The sequence below is a fragment of the Arachis hypogaea genome, chromosome 19 (genome assembly GCF_003086295.3).
Source record: "Arachis hypogaea cultivar Tifrunner chromosome 19, arahy.Tifrunner.gnm2.J5K5, whole genome shotgun sequence".
Taxonomy (NCBI): domain Eukaryota; kingdom Viridiplantae; phylum Streptophyta; class Magnoliopsida; order Fabales; family Fabaceae; genus Arachis; species Arachis hypogaea.
The window spans coordinates 23,830,868-23,850,319 of record NC_092054.1 but is presented as its reverse complement, the minus strand read 5'-3'; the positions used below and the strand labels follow the sequence as shown (position 1 = coordinate 23,850,319).

The following is a 19,452-nucleotide window of genomic DNA, read 5'->3' as shown; positions in this document are numbered from 1 at the left end:
TTCGGTAAGTACTAAAGAGGTGGTTCATCACTTTCATGTTTTCGGTTCGGTCCGCAAAAAGGAGTCTAACAAAAATTAGACCAATATGTTCTGTTTTCTTCCCTAAACACTATATAATTGTTTCACCGTAATTAAGATTTCGGTTCACCATAACTAAGATTTCGGTTCACCATGAGTACCGTGTTCGATTCACCATGAGTACTGTATTCGGTTCATTCTGTACTATTCAAAACTCCTCTTTCTCACCTTCTACTGCTTCTTCACCAGAGAGAGAAGGAGGAAAAGACAAAAAAATACAGCAGCAACAACAACAAAAGAATGACGATAGGGTTTCAAGGTTTAGGGTTTTAGGGTTTATGGGTTCAGGGTTCAGTGCATAGGGGTTCAGTGTGTTTCAAACTTTCGGTTCGTCCCGCGTATTAATTTCAGTTCATCGTGTTCATGGTTGAGGGTTTAGGGGTCTAGGGTTTAGGGTTCAGGGTTTAGGGTTTTAGGGGTGTAGGGTTTACGGTAGGGTTCAGGGTTTAGGGTTTAAGGTTTAGGATTTAGCATTTAGGGTTCAGAGTTCAGTGTTCAGGGTTCGGGTTCAGGGTTTAGGTTTTAGGGTGTAAGATTTAGGGTTTAGGTTTTAGGGTTTTAGGGATTTAGGGTTTATGGGTTCAGGGTTCTGGTTTTAGTGTTTAGGATTCAGTGTTTAAGGGTTCATAATTTTTTGGTAAACAGGAGAGCGATTTGGATTACTCTTCTGAAACGAATCAAACTGACAAAGTTTGGATTATTCAATTTTGAATTGAATTGAATGGAATGCAATTGCTAATTTGAATTGAATTAAATGGACGGAGGTGTACTGAATTGAATTGAATTAAATTGATAATATGTAAATTGTAGGCAGAGTTATTTGAATTTTGATTTTATATAATGGATTATGTTTCGTTCACTCAGTACTATACAATTGTATTATATTCGGTTCACCATGAGTACTATGTTCGGTTCACCATGAGTACTGTGTTCGGTTCATTCTGCAGAAAGCTGTTTGAATTTGATTTTATATAATGGATTATGTTTCGTTCACTCAGTACTATACAATCGTATTATTTTCGGTTCACCATGAGTACTATGTTCGGTTCACCATGAGTATTGTGTTCGGTTCACCCTGAGTACTGTCTTCGGTTCATTCTGCACTATTCAAAACTCTTCTTTCTCACCTTCTACTGCTTCTTCACTAGAGAGAAGGAGGAAAAGACAAAAAAAATACAGCAGCAACAACAACAAAAGAATGACGATAAGGAGAAAACACGTGAAGAAGAAGGAACGCGAAAAAGGAAGAGAAGGAGGAACGTGAAGAAGAAGGCGAAAAAGAAGAAGATGCTCCATGCGTAAATGAGCGTGAGAAGAAGAAGAAGAAGTGCGGGAGAAGAAGAAGAAGCGTGGGGGAGAAGAAGCGTTGGGCGATTTCGTGTGTATTGGGCGCGTGTATTTCACGTTTCATTTAATGGTATTGAATTCTTTTGTGTTGGGCCAACTTGGTTACATGGTTACATGGATGTGTAGCATCCCCGTTATAATATATGCATAATATTAATATATCTATTATATAATTATAATTCTAACATTTACATTAAAATATGTTATTATGTGTTTATACAATAAAATATTAAAAAGAATTTTAAAATAGTATATTAATTAAAAAACATGGTTATTAGCAATATACCCTAAAAATAAATTTGATATTTTTATACTTAACTATTTATTTTCTTTCACACTTCATTCGAAATAAACCAAAAAAAAAAAAAAAATTATTACTCCAACAACCTCTTCTTTCTTTAAAAAAAATAAAAATATAATAATTTTTACTCAACTTTCTTTCTTTCCCTTCCCTCCTTTCCACTCTCTTCTTCTCCCGGTAGTTTCTTATATCCAAACAAAGCCTTAGGGTTTTCCTTATTTCCTTACTTTACCTTTTCATTTTTTTGCGCTCCTCATCCGACCAGCTCCGGCGAACAGAACAGTGACCAGAGCGAACGGTGGAGAAGCGACAACTCCGGTGAGCAGCACGGTGGAGCAAGTCAGCATTTTCTTAGAAAAAGAATTTTAGTGATAATAATCTATTTAGCAATTATTTATTGTTGTTGGATGCAGTTTCATCTGTGTTTCTTCAAACTGATGATGTCATACAACTATTAGGTTCCTTTCTTACTCGGGATTTTTTTGTTGCACAGATGAGAGGGTCTTAAACAAGGTTCTAGGGTTCTAGAAGCTCGCCTAAAACAATAGCCTCATTGGTGTAAGTACCTAGCTACTATTTTTTTTTCAAATTTTTTTATGGTTCTTCTATTGTTCTCTTAGCTAAAAATGCTATGGTGTGTTGTGGAATACCTTATCCCTTGTACTTGCATAAATAGAAAAACAAATTAAAACCTTTATAAATCACACATAATGTAGCTTCCTTGGTTTTAAGTTACGATCAGCAGCACGGAAATGGTAACTAAAGTGGCATTAGCAACATAGTGTAATGTGATTCTTCCGAAGATTCAAAGTTTGAAAACAAGGCTATCCGATAATTATTTCATAGCTCTTGTTTTAATCCTTTGATCAATTTATTTCCCTCTCTGTATAACCCTCTGCATTACAATGTCCCAGCATAACTATTTATGTACACCAATATCCGTATTAGTCAAGGACTTTCTTTGTATATTTGACATCGATTGTGTTTTAAGTTTGAATGTAATAATATATGTTTAGAGGTTCTGAATTTCTCTGTTGCAGCTTCTGCAATGGATGCCAAAGACATCTTGGGATTGCCTAAAAATTCGTTCCCTCCTCAGGAGAAGAAGTCTCGACCTCCCAAAGAGTCTCAGAGAAAACCCGATGGAATTTCCCGTGAGGTTATCACATTCTGTTTCTGTTTCCACTTTCCACCTTTTGTACCATAGGGTTTACCAATTTAACACTTTTTCTTCTTAACTATTGTTTAATGGTTCTTATGTGGGTCACTGAATTGTATATAGGTTTATGCGCTTACGGGTGGATTGGCACCACTTATGCCTGCTGTTGATTCCTCTCAATTGAAAAGAAGGCCTCCACCAGACGAAAAGGTTTAACTTTTCTTCTATCTGTTTTATGACATGCCCTTCTTGTTTATTCTCTAATAGTCTAGTCAATGATACAGCATGGTAACCTTACTTGAAATATTTAGAAACATACTTGGTTAGTTTGATTTGAACTAGGGTCAATGGCTTAAAGCTGCAAATTCTAATCTTTGAATAAAACGTTCAAGTTTTAGAACTTGCTCACTTTCGCCAGTTTCTCTTGCAAATTCATACAAACACAGTTCAAGTTTTAGAAGTAGAGTAAACATTTCTTTGCAATACTTTTTAGTTTGCTGAAAGTTTTATTGTAGTTTAGCGTATGGGTTGAGACCTGTCAATCCATCATCCATCTAGTTTATCGGTATATGAAATTATGAATACAATTGAATCCACTCCAGTTATAATGATAGTTATAATGGATTTGCTTAGGTTTATTTAATGGGTGGTTAATTGATCAACAAATATAATTATTGGATGTCCATTTGCAAATATGCACCACTCCATTTGAAAACTAAAAGCTATATAGTAATCCTGTAATCAATTTGGATGTCCTTGGACTCCTGGAGAGAGATTTTAGAAAAAACCACTGCCAGACTTTGGATTTTCAGTGACAATGACAATGGGGATGGGTTGTTTCATCACTGAATATGGGATGGTTTTTCATTGACAATGACAATAATGCATCCATTGAAGTGGATTCTGGATGGGTTATGTTTTAGTGATTTCTTTGTGGAAATTAATTGATATCCTCTCAAGTGCTAACAGAACCTATACTTAAACAGTTTGGTTTTCTTTATTATTTATTATTTTTTACCTATCCATGGTAATTTCAATCCAAACTCCACCTAACCCTGCTGTCCATGGTTCAGATTAATTTGCACTTCTTAGTTTTTGAGACAGTGTTTGGTTGCTGTTCATGTCCATCAGAGACATGGACACGGTGACACATGCTTATTGTTTGTTTAATGAGACACAAATTTTGGAGGACATGCTGACACACGACGGTACACAAAAAAAAAAAAAAAATATATATATATATATATATATATATATATATATATATATAGTGTCTTGCCAAAAAGTTGGGACCCAAATATTGGTCATGAAAGATATTTTTATTAGGAATTTGTACGTTCAAAATTTTTAAAATTCTGCTTTCTACCCTTATTACCTTCATCACCAATAACTTTCTCCTTATCAGTGGCAAAACTGGTGTTTAATGGCAAATGTGTTTGTCTCCTTATTAGTATCATAACACCCAAACAGATTACATGTGTTCATGTGCATCATTGTTTTGAGACAGTAACAAAGTAACAAACACATATATTTTGAGGAATTTAGTATTTTTTCATGTTTCTGATTCTATAAAGTAATGCTTGAGAATCTTCTGGGGAGAGAGAGAGGGGCCAATTTCCAAATGTGATTTGCTGTCAAGTTTAATCTTAAGGCATCTCTGACTAGCAGTTTTAAGTCATTATCTAACATCTGAGTTCTTTTTTCTATCTCCAGGTCGCTTGGCAGTGGCTTGGTTTCACCAGTTCTGCTCGTAAAGATAATCTTCATCTTTATCATTGGGTAAGTTCTTCTGCCACTGAAATTGCATTTATTCTGAGTATTTTTTTTAATTTTTTATTTAGAGAAGAAAAAAGAATTATATGAAACAGGATGAGGTCCATAATAGATACAAAATATGTCGCTCAAACCTAGCTGTTTACACTATGTAATAAGCATGCCAATCTTTTTGAATGTTGACTAAAGTAACACTGTAAATAAATAAATAGATCATAATAAGGAAGAAGACGGCGAATAGAGAGGGAGAGGGAGGGGGAGAAGGAGAGGGAGTTTTCTGATTATGATTAACTGAATTATAGCTGAACAGTTGGGTCACTACGCTTCTCCTAACTTACTGTGTTAGATCATGCTGAGCACAGGAGAAGCAACAAAAGTTACATTATTCTGAATGAAAATAATAGAAATAAAGGAATTATTAAAATCCCTATATTCTTTTATTACCAAATATACTACAGGACTGCAAAATTGTTGAATCTTTACACAAGTCAAAACATCTGAACAAGTGAGCAGAAACTGATGCAATTCCATATGGCAAATGATGCTGATGATTAGTTCTTGGACACCAAATTATCGAGTCCGAAACCCCTTAGCATCTTTGATTTACAGCAAACCTCCCAACTAACAATATGATCCCTTTAAGAGTCCCCAACCCTTGAAATATCTTGAGTTTCAGCAGCAAGAATACTTGTTAGAAGGTGAGAGAGATCGAAGAATTGGGGGAAAGAAAATGAATTAGTTGTATTGATTCAAACTCTAGCTGGTGGTATATATACAAGCACAAAACAGTAACTAAATTCTAACTAAATACAATTGCTCTAACTATAGTGAATAATCTAGCTATGCTGATATCTCCCCTCGAGGTGGAGCATAGATGCCATGTATGCCCAACTTGGCCATCAAAAACTTGAATTGAGGCGGAGGAGGTGCCTTTGTCAAAATATCTGCTACTTGGTGCTTGCTGGGGACGTGCATGAGCTTCAATGTACCAGATGCTACCTTCTCATGAATGAAATGGCAATCCATTTCTATATGCTTAGACCGCTCATGTAGAACAAGGTTAGTGACCATGTGAATCGCGGAAATATTGTCACAGAAAAGCATGGCTGAATCGAGATTGATGTGGAAAAACCTGAGCAATCCAAGCAGCCACACAATTTCACAAGATGCATTCGTGATAGCCCTGTATTCAGCTTCCGTGGAACTACTGGAGACTAGTGCTTGTTTGTTGCTCTTCCAAGACACTAATGAATCACTAAGGAAGGCACATTAACCAATTGTGGATCGCCTTGTATCGAGTCAGCTTCCCCAATCAGCGTCAGCGTAAACAGACAGGTTGAACTTGTTTGTTGCTGGAAATAAAATGCCTTGTGCCGGTGCCGACTTAAGATACCGAAGAATTTGGTGAACTACATTAAGATGGGGGACACGAGGGTCAGACATGAACTGTGCTAGTTTGGTGACAGCAAAAGCTACGTCCGGTCGGGAGATTGTTAGGTACATCAATCTGCCAATGAGTCTGCGATAGGCAGATGGGTTTGCCAAGGTCTCCCCTTCACCTGCGCGAAGCTTCAAATTTGCATCCATGAGAGAGGCAGCAGGCTTGCAACCCAAGAAATCGGTGTCCTCTAGTAGTGAAAGGGTGTATTGGATGCATGGCCTAATCTAAAATGCCAAAGGTCAAATTGACAGAAATTGACTTTAACAATGTCAGTAATTGGAATCGAAACTGGTGCAGTGATCTTGGAAGGTGGCTCAGGTTTCAGGATGTAAAGTCCATTGCTTAAGTCACCCTTCCCAATCTTCCTCAGTGAACTGGGGTCCTGGATGTCAAAGAAGTTGTGGCCAAATGTGATTGTGATTTGTGTGTTTCTTAGAAAAGAGGAAATTGATAGTAGATTAACAGAAAATTCAAGTACATATAGAACATTGTTCAATGTGATTTTAGGATTGATAATCATGGTACCTACATAATTTGCTGTGAAAACAGAATTATTTGGGAGGATTATTGAAAAATGTAGAGGTATGAAAATTGGAAAAGAGGTTCAAGTCACATGCTATGTGAATTGTCGCTCCATTGTCAAGGATCCAACAATTTTGAAGGCATTTGATTTCTTGAAAGTGATGAGAGGAGGACTATACCTGCAGGTGTGGCCATTTCAGTGGAATCAGCTGCTGGCAAATCTTGGATCTGCTGATTGCTGAGTAATACAATCAGTTGCTGTATCTGGTTCGGGTCCAGGTTTAGTGTGAACTTTGCCTCTGAGGCTGCAACATGATGAGCTGATGGTTTGGTGCCACGTCCTCTGCCATAACCAGGAGGAAAGCCATGGATCTTGTAGCATTTTTCCACTGTGTGGCCAAGCAATCCACAGTGGGAGCACATAGGCCTGTCCTCCTTCTGCTGCCCCCTGCCTCGTCCATAGAATTGTTGTTGAGGTTGATTATTCCTTACCAAGAACGCTACCTGATTTGAGGAGGAGCTAGTGCCAATTGACCTGTGCCTCTCTTCTTGAACTACGAGAGAGAGAACCTTGTTGATGGCTGGTAGGGATTCCATAAGCAGAATTTGAGCATGAATTTGTGCAAAAGATTTAGCAAGACCCATGAGAAAACAGTGTACGTATTCAGATTGAAGAAAGTCTTGCATTGAGCGGGCATCACTGCAGTTACACGGCACTGGACAATAGGAGCTGATCTCTTCCCATAGCATTTTGATCCTGGTGAAGTACTGAGACACGGTCATAGCACCTTGCTTTAGGTTCATGAGTTCCCTCTTTAGCTCGAAAATTCTAGGTCCGTTACCATGCTCGAACCTTTCTTTGAGGTCATGCCAAAGTTCCTCAGCCGAATCTGCATAAACGAGTGAGGTTGCAATTTTCCTTTGAAACCGAATTGAGGATCCAAGTGCTCACTACATCATTGACATATTGCCAATTTTCAAATTGCTCAGGATCTGCAGCTGGATCTGGCCTCGGAATTGTGCCGTTGATAAATCCAATCTTTCTCTTGGGGTTTAGGGCTTTCTTCATGGCGCGACTCCAAGAGTGGTAGTTTTCCTCAGTGAGTTGCTGAGTGACGAGGATCAAACCCGGTTGATCTGCCATGGAGAGTGCAAATGGATCCGTCATTTTAGGATCAATGAATCTTGGGGTAGTAAGATTTAGAACGTCTTCTCTAAACTCGTTGATCGGAGCTTCTTGCTTTCACTGCAGACAATCGCAAATCGGGGAAGCAATCAAACTCTCATCAAACTTTGTTGTGTGAGTTTATGAGAAGAGGAATGTTCTAGAAGAGAATGGAGTTTGCGAAAGAATGTTGTAGAAGGGAATGTCTTCTGATACTATGTTAGAAGGTGAGAGAGATCGAAGAATTGGGGGAAAGAAAATGAATTAGTTGTATTGATTCAAACTCTAGCTGGTGGTGTATATACAAGCACAGAACAGTAACTGAATTCTAACTAAATACAATTGCTCTAACTGACTGAGGGAGAGAGTGGAATGTTGGATAAACATGACTGAGCATGAAAGTTATAGTTATGTGTTTCTTATTGCAGGTCCGAGTTGTAAATGGTGTTCCACCAACTGGTGACTATTCTTTTGCCAAGTATAACAAGGTAAATATAGGTTCGGACTTCAAGCATTACCTTGATGCCTTCTCTCTCTCTCTGTGTTTACATGATTAAAGCTTATTTTACATACTGTGGTGCAGTCTGTTGACATTACAAGATACACAGATGAGGAATATGAGAAGTATTTGACAGATCCTGTAAGTATCATGTGAAAATTGCATTTTTGTTCAGTTACATAGAAACTTCGTCTATGAGTTTGCATATATGTCAATGACCACTTTTAATGCTTCAAGGAACAGAATTTCATTTCCAGAATTATTTTGAGCTTGTGGTCTCACCACTTGTATTGCAATAACCATTGGATATATATAAATTCGTGATCAAAATAGTTGGGCCTTAGCCCCGATGTCTAAAGTCTACCTGTGTTGCATTTGTTTCATTTACACTATTGTAATCTCATTTGTGAAGGTAATTTTTTAACTGCCACTATAATTCTGTGGTTTTGAAAGTTGAAACATGTGGACATTCTACAACTATCTTTATATCTATATCTGTTAAGAGGTGTTAATGTGTTGCTCTCCTCCATCATATTATATCTTTGTAGAGGTGGACCAAGGAAGAGACAGATCAGCTGTTTGACTTGTGCGAACAATTTGATCTCCGATTCATTGTCATAGCTGATAGGTTCCCATCATCTCGGACTCTAGAAGAATTGAAGGATCGATATTATAGTGGTATGTATATTCACTTAACTAATATTATCTGTTGCTTTCTGATAATTTATCTTCTTTTTGGTTCACACACTGGAGTTTTGGTTGTTTAGTATAGAGATTAGTAGATTATAACATAAAGCGATTAAATGAAACATTTAAATTTGATTTTGGTATGTTATTTCGCCTGGCTTTGTAGTATCACGGGCTTTATTAATTGCTAGGAATCCATCTTCTGTGGATATTGCAGCACATCCTCTTCTTAAGGTATGGCAAAACTTATGAATAATTTAGCAGTGTTGCAGTAAAGACATTCTCTTTTAAAGAACATGAAATAAAATGTACCACCATGCCTCCTATTCCATATGCACTGTAATTTTTATTGAATGTTTGTATTATTGTAATTAATAAAAATATTAACTAACATATCTTAACACTTTTACCTTTATAGCATGATATTTATCAATAGTATATGTTTACTACTTTACTTGTATCATGTATGCTTTGAATCATAATTTCTCTAAATTGTGATGTGATTCTCACAATTCAATACTATTCCAGAGTATTTCATTTTGTTTTGACTTCTATACTTTTCTTTCTTTTGTCATGTTTCACTATCTATTGTTTTTCTCCTTTTCTTTTTCACATGTCTATGTCTATTTTGTTTTGTTTTAGTGTTGGATTATAAAACTTGTGCAGTTACTATTCTTTTGGTCTCTTATATTGGTGACTATTGTTGTGAGTTGTGATTTGGATCTAGGCATATTGGAAGTATATAGTTCCCTTTATAAGTTCTGCTGAGATATTTGACTTCAAAATACTAATACATCAGTTCATGGATAATGATTCTATACTGATTTGTGAACTACCAGTTTGGAGGTTTGGGCTGTTTGGCCTACTAATGGAATAGTCCTGGCTAATCCGGTCCTACTGGCCATTTCAGATCTGCTTTTTAAACACAGCTTTAACATTCCAATTTGGCTGTTTATAAAGAGAATGAGGTTTTAGATGCATTATGTAATGAGTATTCTTATTCTTGTTCCTCAATGTAGGAACCATATAATATTTCACGTGATGTGGAGAGGAAACGAGCAATGTCCCTGGTCCTCTCTCAAACAAGGCAACAAGAGCAAAGAGATGAAGAGGTTTTATATTATTGATTTCCTACGGTTATTGCTTCATGGCTAATGAAGTTAATTTAGTTATCTGTCTATCTGTTGCTATTATTTTATGCAGGTTCTTGCTGAAGCAAAAAGAATAGCTCAGTCACGCATACCTGCTAAGGTAAATTTTTAAAATTGGTTGTCTGTGACATCTGTAATTATAAGACGATACCAGAACTTGCTATCAAGAATTAATCGTATGTTCCAATCATTATGGTCTTGTGATTAATTGTTTCTGAAATCCTGACCATGAACTTCAAATAATTGGTAATATTTTAATTGGCATATTTATGTATCAAACAAATATCTATGGTGACTGGTTCTTTTTGGGGATCTGCGAACCAAGTTAGAGCTGGAAACAAATGTAATTTGTATCATTTATACCAACAATAAATTATCGCGAGCGATGGCTGATGGTTTAGCTGTTCTGTGTTTGTTATTATGTAATTGAGCCATTGAGGCTACTAAATTCATTGAAATTTCCAAGTGTCACTCGCATGCTGTACATGCATCTGTGCCTTTAATTAATGATATCAAGCGTCTCATTCTTCATCTATTTAGGTTTCTCAAGAATCTGAGATGGCTGTTGCTCCAAATGCTGGTGTAGAAGTTACTGAGAGGACTATCCCGGGTGAAACTGTGTCTCCACCTCCATCGAATGCGCAACATCCACTGATACCTGTGCCGCCTCCATTGTCAACCGAGAATGCATCAACTCTGGCTTCTCTTCGCATTGTAAGTTAAAAAAAAAGTTTCCATTCGCATATCATCTGTCTCTTTCTCTTCACTGTTGTCTACTTAAACCAGCTCTGTTTTCCCTTTCCTCTCCTTGGACCCCTGAAAAATGGTAGAATATACAGGATTCTTTTACTCAGGTTTATGAAATTTGTCCTAGTATTGATCCAGTGATTCAAATAATGTTTGTGTGTAATCTAATAGTAAGAATATTTCAGCTTCGTGTATATCTGAGGACCTATGCACTTGAGCAAATGTTGCAAGCTGCAAGCTCAACTGCTGGATTGCGAACTATCAAACGGGTTGAACAAACTTTGCAAGACCTTGGGGTTTGTCCATACACCCTGGACTTTAATCCTGTTGATATATTCCCTTTTTTTTTAATCTTCAGTGCTGGCGTGTAGTAGTTGCTGTTATTTTTGACAATGTAAGAAACACTTGTATTCTTTACTCAGGAGAGAGAATGATTTACAATTATTAAATTCGTGACTGTTTTCAACAGCAGGGCTGTAGATTACCTAAACTCTTACAAAGCCCAATCATATATGTAACAAAAATGCTCATTCTTTGTGATGCCTTTATTTCCTCTAATTTGTTTTCACTTTGGCTGAAGGTCAATTTGAAACCAAGGGTTCCAACAAAAGCCGTTTGTGCTGAACATCTTGAACTAAGGAAAGAAATACTAACTTTGTTGAATCTTCAAAAGCAGGTATATAGTATTCTGTCGAAAGTAAATTTTCTATATGGAATGCATTAATTTATTTTATGCTTACTTTTGAATTACTTGTTATGAATTAATGATATTTGTTTCAGCTGCAATATAAGGAGGCTGAAGGTTTACCTTTTCGTGAAGGGTCCTTCACTGAAACACCAGGAACACCAAAGGTAGGATCTAGTTTCATTTGGTCTTTGTGACTACTTATCAATGTTTTTATTCTCCAAGCATGCTATTCTTTTTTCGTAAGTTTGTGATTCTGAAACGACTGATAGCATTTTCATAATGGTGAGCAGGATAGAACATTTGTTCCTGACTCAAGTTTCGGAGGTAATGAACTATGCACCTGCAACCTGATTTATCTATTGCTTGGAATTTTATCTACCTTCTATTAAAACGTGCATGTTTCAGTGGAGAGGACTGGCAAAAGGGACCAAAAGCGCAAGGTGCGTGACTATATATTAGTTTCGTTCAATTATTCTTCCCTCTGCTGCTTTTTCTTACTTATTTTTGGGCAATTTCATCGTACATTTCTATTGATCTCGGAAATTTTGTAAGTTTAGGCACCTGGAAGGCTTTCAGAAGCACCATCATCGCCAGCCCAGTCTAAAAGACCCAGAAAATTAAAGGCCTCTGATTTTTAGTTTTCTGGTAAGATCTTCAGTTTATGCCAGAAAACAAAACTTGGTCACTATTCTTCTATAATGCATATATCCACTAATTACTTATTTTTTATGTTATTTTAATTTCTATGTTATTTTAACTTGGTGTTTGATGCACCATGCAATCAAATGGTGTAAATTTCATAGTGCAACTTAAAACCTTATTATTTGTTATGTACCTTTCAGTTTATATCATTTATACATCTTAACTCGAGTGCATTGAAGGTATTGCCGGTATATTAATATCTGATGTGCTTCAACATTATTATGGTACTTGTTATTTTATCTTATTTTAAATTTACTAGAAAGTATTGCCCGTTATTTTTTTGCAAAAGCAGTGTTGGTTGCTGAATCAATTAAATGGCATGACCTACTCACTCATCCAATTCTCAATTATGTTTGACCCATTTTGGCAGATAAATTTAAATAAATGATCTGGCTTTCTACATTCCTTTTCTTTTTCCTTTTGCTTGTTTGGACCACCACTACGAATCTTATTAGTGCTTTATATTTACTATATGAACTTTTTTTCTTGTTAATCTTCAGATGGCGACTGGAAGAGATTTTTCGATCTGTAACACTAGTTTAGACAAACTGATTTCTTTTATGGTGGTATTTATCGCAAAATGGAACATGGAAGTCCAATGGAACTGGCATCTTCACCATGTATGGGTAGTTGGTAGTTGCTTCTGATCAGACAAGCTCCCTGTTAGGATGTTAGGATTATATGTAATTAAATTTAGGTTTTGTGAATTCTAGTTATTTGTAGATAGTTTATGTTAATATTTCAGGTTGAAACTTGTTCATTTGCCTGATAGGAATATAGGATGTAGGATTTGCCATGCTTGGATGTAAAATCATGTTTTTTCTTTTACAACTATTATCCACTTGAAAAAGAGTATATTAAGCTTTCTTAATATTGCCCCCCACCCCTCCCAATCTGGCAGGTTAATATTAATTCGTCGCAGATCAAAGCTTCATTTAAGAGTTTGTTGTTGGCCATTGGGTTGTTGCATGCACAAGGCGGGATTCGAATTCCCATCATTTGTTTAAGTAGACTAATTAGCTAATATCTAGATCAATTCAAGTTGTTTATTGTGTTATGTTTTTTAAATAATGTGTACTAGTAGGGCAAACTAGTAGAAGCACAACAATTAGTATAAGGGAAATAAAAGGAGGCAATCAAATCCAACAATTTGAGTTGGGTTTCAAGATTGTTTTGATTTTGATTCATATTCATTGTCAAGTCTATTTAAAACAAAGAATTACAGCAGGATCAAAAAATTGAAAAAAAAAAAAAAACCCAAAACAAAAGAAGAAATACTAGAGAAGAGATTTGGCTTCTTAGAGAAACATGGATAGATAATAGATCTACGATTTGTCTCTTTGGAAGCCATAATATTCCCGTATTTATTGTATTTCTTAAAAGCAAAATAGGAAAATATATTTGTGGTCACCAAAAAGACATTTAATAGAAGAAAATTCAAGAGTCCTTTGTTCTCTTCAATCCGAAACATTAAAGATGCAATACCTTGTTGCATCTGGTTCCTCTTCTTATCTTTTAGGTTATAATATTAGTAGTAGAATCCACTCCCGTAATTATCCTCTCCGTAAAGTGTGCACTGCAACAAGAACAGGTAGCCGTCTTATTAAGGGTAGGTGTGAGTGTGCTCTTAAACGTGAGAGCCAAACATGGCCTTCGCCTTCGGTGGCAGTTGCACTGTTTGGCACAGGCTTCTTCCTTGGTCCCCTTCTCGATGGTCTTCACTCAAGGGTCAATCTTGTTGTGTACCAAGCAGGCTCCATTAATATAGGTCCACTACACACTAATATCTGGGTGGGTTCCCTCTTACAATTTTCTCTATATCTTTGTTATCTAATTATATTCGTTTACTTATTTTATTTATATTTACCATTCAAGCCATTGATGTAAAATTTAATTATATTTGTTGATCAGACAATAGATTAAATAAGTTTAGTTTTAATGTATCGACAGACTAAATTCAATCACACCATTCACTCGATCAATATAAAGGCAAATTATTTTTGTTGACATAATATATTACATAATGAATGTAGGTATAAAATTGCCTTACACCATAGCATACAAAAAATTTCAATAATTTTTATATGAATTTAACTTTTATACACCTAGTGTAGTATAGATATGTTTTTGAATTTAATTTTGACTGTAAATAATTTTACATATGTATTCAATTACATATTATCATGTCAGTCAAAATAACAATTTTTTATATTTACTTTGTGAATGGTCATCTAAATAAACGGTATGTAATTTGACTATGGTGTAAAACATTTATACTGTCAATACAACATTAAAATTAAACTTGATGTTTTTATTAGCTCTAGTATTTGTGACCTGATAAAATATCATAAAATTAATTAATAGGTTCCTTTCTTACTGGGGACTTTTTACTGCACCGTTGGTTTGATTCAACTCTGCATAGACGAGAAGGTGTTGAACAAGGTTCAAGAGGGAAGCTTGCCTAAGACAATTACCTCATTCATGTAAGTACATACCACCCTTCTTTGTATATACCCTATCCCTCGTACTTACAATAAATACAAATAATTTTTCAAATAATAATTAATTACATTGCACAAATGATAAATCACACATGATGTGGTCAACATGATTTTCAATTGCAGTCTCTCACCAGATAGCAATTGAAGCAACCTTAGCAATGCTGATGTGATTCCACTCTACTACCGTCTACTGTCACCTGATCTGTTAATCACAATATCTTATTTGAAATTAATTTATGTCATTTAATTAGTGTATACCAAATTTTATATTGGCCATAGTAAAAAAAGTATCCATATCAAATAGCTGTTCCAAAGTAACAACATTTAACTATAAGTCCAGCTACATATTCAAGTGTTTTTGGCAACCAAGTCTAACCAAGTTGGCCCAAACTTAACAAAAAAAAAAAACTACTTTTATCACACCAGCATGTACACACATGCGTTTTAATAACGCAAAACATATCATTTTTCGTCTTCTTCCTCTCCTCTTCCTCCTCTTTTTCTTCGCCCACGTAGATTTTTCTTCTCTTTCGTTATCGTCATAACTAACAATTGCTAATATCTTTATTGGTTTTGATCTTCTCTGGTGTTATCATTAAATAATTTTGGTTTATTTTTTAGTTTATTTCAATTCATTTGTGAATTAATTGAAATTCATTTGATGCTGCTAATAAGTATTGATCAAATTTTTTATTCCTTAAGTAATTTCGATTTATTTTTTAGTTTAATTAAGGTTCATTTGAATCCGTTCACTTGATGCTGTTGATAAGTATTGACCAATTTTTTATTCCTTAAGTAATTTCGATTCATTTCTTAGTTTAATTGAGATTCATTTGGATCCATAAATGAATTTGATGTATTTGTGTTAATTGAGGTTTACTTGATACTACTGATAAGTATTGGCCAAATTTTTTAGCAAAGAAGAATAAAATTATTCGTTATCACTTTATTCAATTGCATTAGATTCCACTCTATTCCATTCAATTAGTTCAGATTTAAACAAGCAGTAAAAAAACTCAATCATCAATAAAAACACATCAAATTCATTTTTGGATCCAAATGAACCTCAACTAAATTAAAAAATGAACCGAAATTACTTAAAGAATAAAAAATTTGGTCAATACTTATCAGTAGCATCAAGTAAACCTCAATTAGTATTTTTTTCAGATTAGTTATTAGTTCAGATTTGAACAAATAGTAAAAAAGACTCAATCATTAACAAAAACACATTGAATTCATTTTTGGATTCAAATGAACCTCAATTAAACTAAAAAATGAACCGAAATTATTTAAAGAATAAAAAATTTGGTCAATATTTATCAGCAGCATCAAGTAAACTTCAATTAACACACAAATTAACTGAAATAAATTAAGAAATGAACCGAAATTATTTAATGATGACATCAGAGAAAATCAGAACTAATAAAGATGTTTGCAAAATGTTGGTGTTATTGGTGATGACGATAACGAAAAAGAAGAAGACGCAACACTGGAGGAGGAGAAGGAGAAGGAAACAGAAAAGGAGAAGGAGAAGGAGAATGAAAAGGAGGCGCGTGATTTAAAAAGTTGTTATAACAACTTGGTTAGACTTGATTAAGTATTTTGCTTGCATGTAGAGTTTTATTGTTTAACTATTCACATCAAAATTACACTAATAGATGTAAATGTAGGACAAAAGTTTGGTTAGGAAATAACAAAGATTTACTAAATTAATCAATCATTTTAAAACTTAAAAGGTTAGAATTAAACCAATTTTAGAAATCGAAATGAGCGTTACTTGAAATAAGGAATTATCAACACTTAGCAAAACTTGTAGATTTCTGGTGCTGTTTATAGAACTGAGTGCTGAAGTTTACAAAGCTGGAGTAGCTGACAACATTGAAGCCTACATATTATTTGCTGCTGCAGAGTTCATATGGTTTTTTCTTGATAGAACATGGCAAGGCTTCACCTTAGCATGCATTGTTGGTCTTGCATGTCCACTTGCCGAAATACCAATAATGAAGTAAAGCTTTTTGACTCTTTCCGTTTCCTCTATATGATGAATCTAGAGAAATTTTTAGTTGTTCTTGTAGAGACATGTCTCTTGTTGTCACATCTAATAAGACATGTCATTTTAGACAAGAGTTTGAGTCAATGGTGGGTGATATATTTAAAAAATAAGTGAAATATTTAAATTATCGGCTAAAGATTATGCATTGACAAAATTACTCATGAAAGAACATAAATTCGTTAGATATAATCCAAATGACTTAGAAGATAAAAATATAACCAAATGCGAGTATTTAAATTTTTGTTCTTTCATAGGTAATTTGTTCCCAACATAATCTTTTATAGATAATTTTGATACTTTGTTAGATTTACATGATGTAACATAACATCAACAACTAAGAATTTCTCCGTCCATGACCAAGTGAAATATTGTCTATTAATAACTAATGGATGCATAACTTTTGCTTGTTTCATCAGGCTCTTCAACCTTTGGTACTACCCTCAAGCCAATATTGAAATCTTTGGCCAGGTTGTTCATGTTACCTCAAGTTTCCGCTTGTCAAGCTATTAATAATTTCTCATTATGCATGCCAACAATATTTATTTTTTTTGTCATAAAGATTAAAGAGTTCTAACAAAAAAGAATACTATGGATTCTAAATGCAGGGACTAGTTACTTGGACACTAACTTGCTACTTTGTGTATACGCCATTCTTAATCAATTTGTCACGGTGGCTGAGAACAGTTTATGCTACTCAAACAGAGGACTTTACCTCAAACAACATGTGATGCATGTGGTTCGGTTGTCTATTATATTATTGTACTATACTAATACTAATTACTTACTCCCTCAGTCTATTAATACAGCTCACTTTGTATCTAAAATTTTGTCCTTAGTATATATATAAAGAATAATGCTACACACGTCTAAGTATATATATAAAAGTGAATTTAAACATATCAATCGATTTATATATGAATAATACTATACATTTAACTCTTTTTATGAATCAAGTCCTACTAAATTAATTTAATATCAACAAAAATTAGTTATGAATAACATTATTTTAAATTTTATTATTTAATTTAGTTAGACTTGGTTCATAAAAAAATTTAAATGTGTAATATTACTCATATAAATCGATTGATTTAGTTTAAAAGTATGTTTAAATTCACTTTTTCTCTTATACTTTTATTCATTAATTATATAATACTTGATTAGTTGATTATGCATTGAGTATTTAATAATTTTATTCTGATCCTACAAATTTATATTCAACCACTACGAAAATCCTAATCTCACATTCAAAACAAAAGGTTAAATTAGTTTGAAATATTTTAAGTTAATGATCTTTATTTTCATTCATGTATATGTTTTTATCTTGTGAGAAAGTGATTTATTATATTTATAGATGGATAATGTACTAATTTATTGTTTTATTTTACATATTTAGAGATGGATATCTGTGGGGGTGAGGGATTATGAAAATACCCCTTATTCCTATCCCATTCCGTTACAGATTTTTCTTTTAGAACTCCACTGCACATCCAAACAATTCTACGTCCAAGTCATTTAGTTTATGCTGCGGAACTTTTTCTTTTTCTTCTTCTTTCTTCTCGTCTTTCTCCTCCTTTTTCTTTATCTTTTTTTCATTATTGTCATCGTCACTACCACCATACCACTACATCCATCTCCTCCTCTTCATTCTTCTCTTCTTCCTGTTTTTTTTTATTTGAATTTTTTTGATATCTTTTCTTTTCTTTTTCCTCTTCCATCATCATTATCGTCATCACCAATAGCACCAACATTTTGCTAACATCTTTATTGATTCTGATTCTCTGTGATGATCAAATAAACCGAAAATATTATCAAAACGAAATCATTGTATAATACCAAATGAACCGAAAATGGTCCATTATATAAATTCGAATTCAAAAACACCTGACGTCTCGAATGAACCGAAAATATTATCAAATCAAAACCATTGTATAATACCAAATGAATCGAAAATTGTTCATTATATAAATTCGAATTCGATAATAACAATAACGATGATACGTATTAGAAGAAGACAATGACGATAACGATGATGATTATGATGATGATGATGATGGAGGAGAAGAATGAAAAAGAAGGAGGAGACGAAATTCCAATAGGAGGAGGAGGAGGAAGAGGAAGAGGTGTTGTTGGTGACGACGGTAACGAAATTGAAAAATAACTAAAGGAGGAGAAGAAGAAGAAGACGTAGCATCCGGAGTGAAGAAGAAGTGTGAATTTAAAAGAAGAAGAAGAAGAAGCACATGAGGGAGAAAACAGGAAAAAGAAATACATAACTCAAATTATTTAGATGAACTTAGACGTAAAATTGCTTGGATGTGAAGAATTACTCTTTCGTTTAATTGTCCGAGCAGGTGCGACGAATACTCACAAATATTTATGAATATTGTCTTTAAAAATTAACACAACCCATGAGTCCATAACTCAATCTTTTAAAAGTTCAACAAAATTTAATAAAACATAATATAATCCAAAATTTCAAACACAAATGGAATTAAAATAAAGATTAACCAAATAGGACTAAAATCATAACAAATAAACCAAATCGATCTAAAATCATATTAAAAAGATTTGGATTATAATAATTTTTTTCTGTTAAACTTGTTTTACAAATAAATGGCATTAGATTATGACAAAGCTA

General features: G+C 34.2%; 2 protein-coding genes across 3 annotated transcripts; both read left to right on the top strand.

Moving 5' to 3' along the window:
* The first annotated feature begins 1,852 nt into the window (after positions 1 to 1,852).
* On the top strand, positions 1,853 to 13,131 carry LOC112775816 (SWR1-complex protein 4). 2 transcript variants are annotated; one of them, XM_025819697.3, is made up of 19 exons: positions 1,853 to 2,044; positions 2,220 to 2,284; positions 2,767 to 2,885; positions 3,009 to 3,095; positions 4,599 to 4,664; positions 8,215 to 8,274; positions 8,370 to 8,426; positions 8,834 to 8,963; positions 9,139 to 9,206; positions 9,992 to 10,084; positions 10,176 to 10,223; positions 10,664 to 10,837; positions 11,056 to 11,166; positions 11,451 to 11,546; positions 11,651 to 11,722; positions 11,849 to 11,882; positions 11,964 to 11,998; positions 12,116 to 12,203; positions 12,761 to 13,131. In XM_025819697.3, the coding sequence occupies exons 3-18, from the start codon at positions 2,775 to 2,777 to the stop codon at positions 12,194 to 12,196; spliced, it is 1,323 nt and encodes a 440-aa protein (XP_025675482.1). In that variant the 5' UTR covers positions 1,853 to 2,044; positions 2,220 to 2,284; positions 2,767 to 2,774; the 3' UTR covers positions 12,197 to 12,203; positions 12,761 to 13,131. The 2 variants fall into 2 exon arrangements, with proteins under 2 accessions (XP_025675482.1, XP_025675483.1); XM_025819698.3 differs by having other exon boundaries at positions 1,853 to 2,065.
* Positions 13,132 to 13,316: 185 nt separating this feature from the next.
* LOC112775818 (uncharacterized) lies at positions 13,317 to 17,638 on the top strand. Its single transcript, XM_025819700.3, has 5 exons — positions 13,317 to 14,051; positions 14,625 to 14,743; positions 16,578 to 16,766; positions 17,231 to 17,282; positions 17,420 to 17,638. The coding sequence occupies exons 1-5, from the start codon at positions 13,737 to 13,739 to the stop codon at positions 17,540 to 17,542; spliced, it is 798 nt and encodes a 265-aa protein (XP_025675485.1). The 5' UTR covers positions 13,317 to 13,736; the 3' UTR covers positions 17,543 to 17,638.
* Positions 17,639 to 19,452: the final 1,814 nt, after the last annotated feature.

Excerpts from the sequence above, each read along its gene's own strand:
- LOC112775818 (XM_025819700.3), top strand. The coding sequence starts at position 13,737 with ATGCAATACCTTGTTGCATCTGGTTCCTCTTCTTATCTTTTAGGTTAT. Across the intron at positions 14,052-14,624 it reads CACTACACACTAATATCTGG|GTTCCTTTCTTACTGGGGAC; the intron begins GTGGGTTCCCTC and ends ATTAATTAATAG. Across the intron at positions 17,283-17,419 it reads ATATTGAAATCTTTGGCCAG|GGACTAGTTACTTGGACACT; the intron begins GTTGTTCATGTT and ends TTCTAAATGCAG.
- LOC112775816 (XM_025819697.3), top strand. The coding sequence starts at position 2,775 with ATGGATGCCAAAGACATCTTGGGATTGCCTAAAAATTCGTTCCCTCCT. Across the intron at positions 2,886-3,008 it reads CCGATGGAATTTCCCGTGAG|GTTTATGCGCTTACGGGTGG; the intron begins GTTATCACATTC and ends AATTGTATATAG. Across the intron at positions 9,207-9,991 it reads CAGCACATCCTCTTCTTAAG|GAACCATATAATATTTCACG; the intron begins GTATGGCAAAAC and ends TCCTCAATGTAG.